This window comes from Setaria italica, chromosome I (assembly GCF_000263155.2).
Source record: "Setaria italica strain Yugu1 chromosome I, Setaria_italica_v2.0, whole genome shotgun sequence".
NCBI lineage: Eukaryota > Viridiplantae > Streptophyta > Magnoliopsida > Poales > Poaceae > Setaria > Setaria italica.
Window position 1 is genome coordinate 21,875,185 of NC_028450.1, and position 8,560 is coordinate 21,883,744.

General features: G+C 46.9%; 1 protein-coding gene across 1 annotated transcript in view; it reads left to right on the plus strand.

Annotated features, from left to right (window-relative positions):
- The first annotated feature begins 1,134 nt into the window (after positions 1-1,134).
- The window catches only part of LOC101783016, a 27,856-nt gene continuing 20,430 nt past the window's right edge, over positions 1,135-8,560 (plus strand). Inside the window, exons 1-2 of the mRNA XM_014804947.2 lie at positions 1,135-1,407; positions 1,692-1,871. Of these exons, the coding sequence (XP_014660433.1) occupies positions 1,135-1,407; positions 1,692-1,871 (453 nt within the window). The remainder of the gene's footprint in view (positions 1,408-1,691; positions 1,872-8,560) is intronic.

Here is an 8,560-nt window from a genome sequence, read left to right on the forward strand (position 1 = left end):
CCAGCATCTGTAGAGGTACAAGCTGAGAGGAGAGTGATGAGACCCCGACACTCCTCCCGAACACCCCTCACTCTCTCCCTATTCTAAGCACAAGCTAGGTAGGGCTTCACCTTTGGAATGGAGCACTAATTCTACTCTTGTGTGGTATGTGTGAGAGAGGGGGTAGGGGGTCCAATTTATAGTGTGGAGGTGCCTAGGTAGAGTGGAGATGCTTCTAGCATCCCAAGGGAATATTCTCCACCAACTCCTCTCCATGTGCTACCTATCAGGATTTGAGGCCTTGAGGCAGCAACTCCCGGCGAAACGGTCATAACCGTCTTTAGGAAGTCACCAGGAGTCGCCACATGGAAGCTGGGTGCAAGAGGGCATACTGCGGATTCGGCTGAACCCCTGGTTCGGCCGACCCCTGGTAACCGCCTGTCGCACCACCTTTTGTCTGGGACGCTGCCTGGTGGGCCCCTGTGTGGGTACGGGGTGTTACACGGTGAATCTAGTTGGTTTACTCCCATTTGTGGGCCCATGGATCCATGTACTTACTCCTGATTGGTTGAGAATGTGTTTCCTTGTTCTTTGAGGTGTGTTTTCTCCCTTAATGGACCTGCATACAAATATTCACCAACACTTGTGGAATTCGTTAGTAATAGCTCCTACCACTACTGTTAACGCTTATCTTCTATGTGTTTATGCAGAAGTTGACGGTCTAGATTTGGTACTTAAGAGTTGTCAATAGGAACATAATTGCATGGTTCGTAGCCTTCGGAGGCTGGACTATGATTTGGTGAAAGCTATCATCTACGAGAAGAAGCTCACCGACTTCATTCCAAATCAAATCCTCAACAAGGTGATGGCATATCAACTTCAACTATTGGCCAAGCCCAAAGAGAAACCCAAAGAACCATCTTCTCCAACACCAAGCCTTGCCCTTGCAAGCAAGCAAGAGAAGAAGTTCAGGAAGATGGCCATCCATGAAAGCTCAAGTGAGAAGAAGAAGATGAAGATGATGATGACCGCTCAAGTGGTGAAGAGATGAGTCCCAAGCTTGTCAAGCAAGTCAAGAAGATGATCAAATGTTTGAAGGAGATCAACATGATGGGATACAAGGTCGCACCAAGAGATGCGCGTCATCATAAATAAATGAAGGTTGAGAAGATCAAGTACAAGAAGAAGAAGGTGGACAAGGAGAGGAAGCCCAAGCATGAGGCACCTGGCATTGTCCGTGAGTGGATAAGCGGTGGGGAATCAAGTTCTTGTAGCTCAAGTGATGAATTAAGCAAGAACTTCAGCACTCGCTTCAACAAGCAAGGCCCCTCATCATCATCGTCACACTTTTTCCTAATGGCCCGAGGTATGGAGAGCGATGTAAGTGATGATGAATCCGAGTCCCCTTCCATTGATGATCTTCTTGAAGTAATTCATGAGCAACATGGAATCCTTATGAAACAAACTAAATAACTAAAACAACTCGATGCTCTCAATGATCTTAATGCTACCCTTGTAACAAATTATGATAATTTGTTCTACAAATTCAACTTGCTTAACAAGGAGCCTGAAGAGCTCAAATCAAAACTTGAGAGCATTGAAAATGAAACTAAAGATTCCTTGGAACAAAATGAAACATGTATCCTTTGTGCAATTCCTATGTGAAGGACCTTGTGAAGGGAGCAACTATGATTTGGTTCAAATGTCATCAGAAAGACCATAAGTCCTATCAATGCCCTCAAGTCAAGAAGATGAGAAAAGATGAGAAGAAGAAGATGAACTTCACCATGAAGAGCTCCCTCATCCACACAAATTCCAACAGCAAGAACAAGAGCAAGAGCAACACCTATGTCATCAAGAAGAAGACAAATGGCAAGGTGGTTGCCCACAAGGTTGGGAGTACATTTTTTTAAAATTATGGAGTTAATTTGTTCATGAATGTGGTTGGAAGGTGACTACATGACCGATGTCATATGGTCCTTCACGTCAAATTCAAGGCGAGTGGAATGTGTCAAAGTGTTGGTCCTTCTAAACATTCCATCATAAATTTCTATAGCTGATGTGTGTGAGGTGTGCCTAGCCACAAAAGCTCATTGCCAAATGCAAGTTCATTGGAGTGTTAGAAATTATTGTATGAAATGCTAAGATATTTTTTGAATAAGGTACAAAAACAAACTCGAGAAACATGATGCAATGGATTCCATGAGATAGATAAACTTTTTCTACAAAGTTAGAAAAAGGAGCCACCATATTTGGAAAACAAATGAGAAATATATACGTGTTTTTCGAGATCAAAATACAAACTAAGAAGATCCATGAAGAACTGACGAAGAACTTTTTCGAGATCCGGGCGCCGATAGGTGGGACCCGCATGTCAACCGCATAGAAGAAAGTGCAAACGAGGAATGCGCCTCCTCATCAGCGCGTCGCGTCCTATGCGGCCTGGGCCATTTTGGAGATTCGGCCCACTGAGGTAGGCGGCGGTTGTGCGGGGAACGCTTTGCATTTTAGTCCCACCTCGCTTTCGCAAGGAGTGAAACACCTGCTTAAATCCTTGGTCGCTGGTGTCTCTCTCGAACTCACGTACATTCTCCTTCGTCTCCCCTTGTGGCTTGGGCCGCAACATCTCATGCCCCTGCCACTAGTCCATGGGCCATCAGTCGGACTGGTTCCCACGAGCTAGCACTCGAGCCACCGTGCGAATTGGTCTACAACACAAGTCCGTTCCTTTTGAGACTTCGAAACGCAAGCACCGTCTACCAAGCTTCCTTGTCCAGTGCCAATCCAACTTGAATTCGATCGAGGACTTCGACTACTACTCGGATCTGGATGGGGAGATTCCCTTATCAGGTCTGTAGCAGGGCCTAGTATCACATCTACTCCACAAGGCAGATTCATCTACTGGCCCAACATGAAACCATTTGCCCTCGCCAGGGATGACGAGTCACTCTTCATCGCGTACCTTGACAACCTCCCATACCAAGATGGAACACCTCTGTCTCCTACCTACGAAAAAGACGGCTCTACGGAGATCATCATATCAAGCTTGAGTAGTTTCTCCCAAGAGCGAGAACTACTCGCCATTATCACTCCTCAAAGAGCCAACAACGATAGAGCGGAACAACCAAAAAGGAACCCGCGATATGAGCATCACCCTGATGATGCGTCGGCGGACGAACTCTCTACCAATGTCCAAGAGGAAGAGACAGAAGATCAAAGGGTGTGTCGACAAGCAAGAAACGCGAAGCGAGTAGAAAGTCGATGCCACCTGGCAAATGATCTACCCATCATGAACCTAGATCAAGCGTTCGAAATAGTTTCAATGCGTGAACATAACACTCCTCTCGCCACCATAGCCTCCATTGACCTGCTCACTCGGGCGATGGCGCAAGACAAGTACACCAGGCAACTAGCTTTCTTGGCAGAGCATGCATACAAACTACTCGATCGACAGAGCCCGATCAACTCAGTCCGACGCACCTCCTCCCATCATGGCAGTAGCGGCAGGCATCCAAGTCGCAACGAAGCCGCCAGAAATGAGGTTGCCAGGATTGAGCAACCCAAGGCAAGTCAACATAGGGCAGAAGGTAGTCGGGCAGGACACTCAGGAGGCCTTGGACCCCATTGTCCCTACCCAAAACCTGAGCAACCTCGTGACCTTTGCTAGAAGATTCACCAGAATCGCGACGCGCGTGACATCATGGAAGGATGACCCCACGAACACGATCCAGAAGTCGACTACTTGGGAGAAGACACTGACGGGTTCCCCGCCTTTCCAAGCTGAGTACGCAAGACAATTCTACCCAACAAGTTTAAACTTCCGACTATCAACAAATATGACAGCAACCAGGACCTAGTCCAATGGCTAAGGTGCTACTCACTAGCGGTCCATGCAGCGAGAGGAAATGACGACACCAAGGTCATCTACTTCCCCATCTCATGGAGGCAGAGCCACTCACTTGGCTCGAGTCTCTAAGGAGGAACTCCATCGATACATGGAGTCAGCTGAAGACAACGTTCACAAATAACTTTGCTAGAGCAATGCAATGTTCTGGTAACAAGATCAGCTTGTTGCAAGTCAAACAGCAACAAGCGAAACCCTGCATAGTTACCTACATCGTTTCTTTGACAAGAAGGCCACTATCGTGGACATTACAGAGAAGGACGCCATAGAATGCTTCTAGAACAGTCTCTATGACCGTCAAATGTTTCAAGACTTTGGCAGAAGATGCCTAGAGGATATCAAGTCTCTCAAGAGCATGATCCAATCCTAGGCAGATGAAGAAGACAAGGAGATTGAGCGGTTTGAATCTAGTCGCAATAGAGGCTAGAACAACAACCAGAGCAACGACCAAGGTAACGGTAAGAATCACAACGATCACCCCAACGACAACCGAGGCGACTACTCGGGTGGTCAAAACCGCAAAAGGAAGCCAGACAATACTGCAGTGGTAATGTCCTAGTCCTCCAAGAAGAGCGGTGCAAACCAAGAGAGGACTCCTTTCAAGGAGCTCCTGAAAAAGCAGTGCCCATGGCACTCAAACTCCAAACTTTCTTTGATGGACTGCAAAAGCCTTCGTAGAATCATCAAAGATCTGCCGAAATCTTCTGGAGCTAAAGACAAGGGAAATGCTAAAGAATACGGAGACAAGGACAATAATGGGAAATTCTAGAACCCGTCCAACACTATCAACATCATATTCGGTGGCATTCCGGGTACTGCTACCAGGCGGTCCCAAAAGTTAACCCTTCAAGAAATCATGTCCATTGAGCTAGCAACACCTACTTTCCTTAAGTGGTCTGATGTGCCAATCACCTTTTCAAGAAAAGAATAGTGGACTAGCTTCTCCAACCCTGGACGCTATCCTCTCATCCTAGATCCAGATGTCGCAGGCTCTCACCTACAAAAGTACTAATCGACGATGGCAGTGGCCTCAACGTGCTCTTCACCAAGACTATGAGGAAGATGGGCCTTGACGTGATAGATATGCTCACCCTGACGAACTCTTCGTTCTACGGGATTGTCCCGGGTAACGTGGTTGTACCCGTTGATTACGTGCTTTTTCCAGTTACATTTAGGACCAAGGATTATTACCGGACCGAGTACATCCGGTTCGAGGTGGCTGACTTCGAGACTTTGTACCACACCATCCTCAGAAGACCAGCACTGGTCAAATTCATGGCCATCCCACATTACGTATACCTAGTACTCAAAATGTCGGGACCCAAGGGAGTATTTTACCTGCGTAGAGACTTGAAGAGATCATACGACTATGATATAGAAGTTGTGGAGCTGGCAGTGACTACCCAAGTGCCAAACTCCATGATGCAAGTCTTCGCCGCCTCCAAGAAATTGTCCCCAACAGAGTTCGAAATCCAAGAGAAGAAGTCAGGGGCAACCAAGGTCAAGCCGGTAGGAGAGGTTAATCACAAAACCATTGACCTCGAGACCGGCAACAGCTCCAAGACAGCTCTAATTGGCGCAGGGCTAGATCCCAAATAGGAGCACATTAGCTTCCTCCACACGAACCGGGACATCTTCGCATGGGAGCCATCAGATATGCCAGGGGTGCCTAGGGAGTTGATCGAGCACTCACTGAATGTGGATCCCAAAGCTACACCCAAGCGACAACGACTACGCCGGTTCTCCCAAGAAAGAAGAGAATCCATCAAAAAAGAATTAGCCAAACTACTCGTGGCTGGCTTCATAAAAGAATTCCTTGATTCAGAGTGGTTGGCTAACCCTGTCTTGGTGTAGAAGAAGAACAACAACGAGTGAAGGATGTATGTCAACTACACAGACCTAAACAAGCATTGTCCAAAGGATCCCTTCGAGCTCCCTAGAATTGATCTAGTCATCGACTCGATGGCTGGGTGTGCTCTACTCTCCTTCCTCGACTGCTACTCGGGTATCACCAGATAGCACTTAGGAAGAAGACCAGATCAAGACCATGTTCATCACCCCTTATGGAGCCTTCTGCTATACTACGATGTCCTTTGGGTTGAAGAACGCAGGCACCATGTATCAACGAGCCATCCAGGAGTGCTTCAAGAACCTTCTACACTACAATGTATAGGCGTACGTGGATGACGTGGTCATAAAGACCAGAAATCATGATGACTTCATTGCGGATCTAGAAGAAACCTTCACAAGCCTGTGAGCATACCGATGGAAACTGAACCCAACAAAGTGCGTGTTCGATGTACCCTCTAGAAAACTATTCGGATTCATCATCAGCCATCGAGGAATTGAAGCTAATCCTGAGAAAATTGTTGCCATCACCAACTTGCACGCTCCATCGTGCATCAAGGATGTCCAGAAGCTGACTGGGTGCATGGCGGCCCTCAATAGATTTATCTCAAGACTTGGAGAATACGGGCTACACTTCTATAAACTATTCAAGCGACAGGACAAGTTCTAGTAAACCGAGGATGTGGAACAAGCCCTTCAACAGTTAAAGGACTTCCTATCAAAGCTACCGGTCCTCACAACGCCTACTCCCAACAAAGACTTGCTGCTCTATGTCGCTGCGACTACTAACATCATCAGCACGGCGATCGTGGTCGAAAGACCAGAACCAGGTCATGTATACAAAGTTTAGAGGCCTGTCTACTTCATCACACGAGGTGCTGTTAGACTCTAAAACTAGATACCCACCAGTACAGAAGTTGCTATACGCAATACTACCCACCTCACGGAAGCTATGACACTACTTATAGGAACACAACATCTCTATCATTCCTCTTGGGAGACATACTCCACATAGAGATGCAATAGGAAGAATCTCCAAGTAGGCAGTAGAACTCGGAGCCTTGTCCCTGGATTTCAAACCAAGGACTACCATCAAGTTGCAAGCACTAGTCGATTTCAAGGTAGAGTGACGGGAAAATCAGGTACCCGCACTGGCAGAACGACCAGAGCATTGGGTCATGTACTTCGATGGATCACTCAAGCTTGAGGGAGCTAGTGCAGGAGTACTACTAATCTCTCCTAAAGGTGAACAACTCAAATATGTCTTGCAAATGTTCTGGGAGGTCTCCAACAATATAGCTGAGTATGAAGCGCTACTACACAGGCTCCGCCTGATAGTATCACTGGGAATCAAATGGTTGTTGGTATATGGCGACTCACTCGTGGTCATCAACCAAGTCAATGATGAGTGGGATCATCACAAGGATAACATGGATGTGTACTACCTTGAAGTGCGCAAGCTGGAGGAAAAGGTCTCTGGTATGGAGTTCCATCACGTGGCTTGTGACAACAACGTAGCCATAGACGTCTTGTCCAAACTCGGGTCAACTTGTGCCAAGTCTTAGCTCGGGTCTTCGTCCATGAACTACACAAGCCATCCATACAGGAACCAGCACCATCTAAAATCACCGATCACGGAAATGATGCGCCCGACTGGGAGGTTATGATGATCGACGTAGATTGGAGAACCCCCTTCATCAACTACATCAAGGTGCAAAAGCTGCCTCCCGACAAGACAGAAGCAGAGCAAGTCTCACGGCATGGCAAGAACTGTTGGAGGTATGCCCTAGAGGCAATCATAGAGATGATGATATTCCATTTGTATCCATGATTTGTATATTGTGTTCATTGAATATCCATTAAAGGCTACTTGAATTGATTTGCAATTATGTGAATTGTATGTGAAACTCTTTACTTGTATGGTTATTCTAAAGTTGTCCCTAGTCGGAGTTCATGTGAGGACACACATGAATATTAGATTAGCACATGTATTAGTTGATGACTATGTTTCACAAGTCATGGACATGGAGATGTTGAACTAATAATGTGGACACATGTGGAGACATGTGTTAGGACTGACCCAACACGAGAAGTAGTTCTCTCTTTAAACAACATATACGCTTTGTCCTTAGACCTGAGATTGTCGCATGTATTCTAGATGTGGATTGACCTACTTAGGGGCTATCAAACGCTACGCCGTAATAGGGTAGTTATAAAGGTAGCTTTCGGGTTTGTCAAGAAGCATGCTATGAGACATGGTCAATCAAGATGGGATTTGCCCCTCTCTGATTGAGAGTGATATCTCTGGGCCCCTCGAGTGATCGGATCAGAAAATGCATGGCCATGCTACGTACGGTTAAGAGTTAACCTACAAAGGGATTCCGAATCACAGGATCGAGAAAGAGCGGTCGGCTTGAAGCTAGACCAAATATCGTGAGGCAAAGGGAATAGCATGTATATTATGTTGTGATGGTTCGTCTGATATGATCTTCGTGTGCGTATAGGAGTTGGCACGTCTTGCTAGAGGCCGCTACCGACTATTGGGCCGAGTAGGAGTACTCGGGCCATGTCTATACGTATCCGAACCCAAAGGGTCGCACACTTAAGGGGCTGGAAGCCCAAATCGGATTTGATCCGAGTTGGATTAGGTTTAGGAGTACTAATGGGCCTCGGATCCAGAGGCCCATCAGAACCCCTATAAATAGAGGGGTGGGGGCGCCCTAGGGTTTACACACCTTTTGCGAAACACTTCTGCCGCGCCTCCCACGCCCTCGCCTGTGCAACTCGCGGATCTAGCATCCGGCTTGCGACGCTCCTCCCTGCACGTGT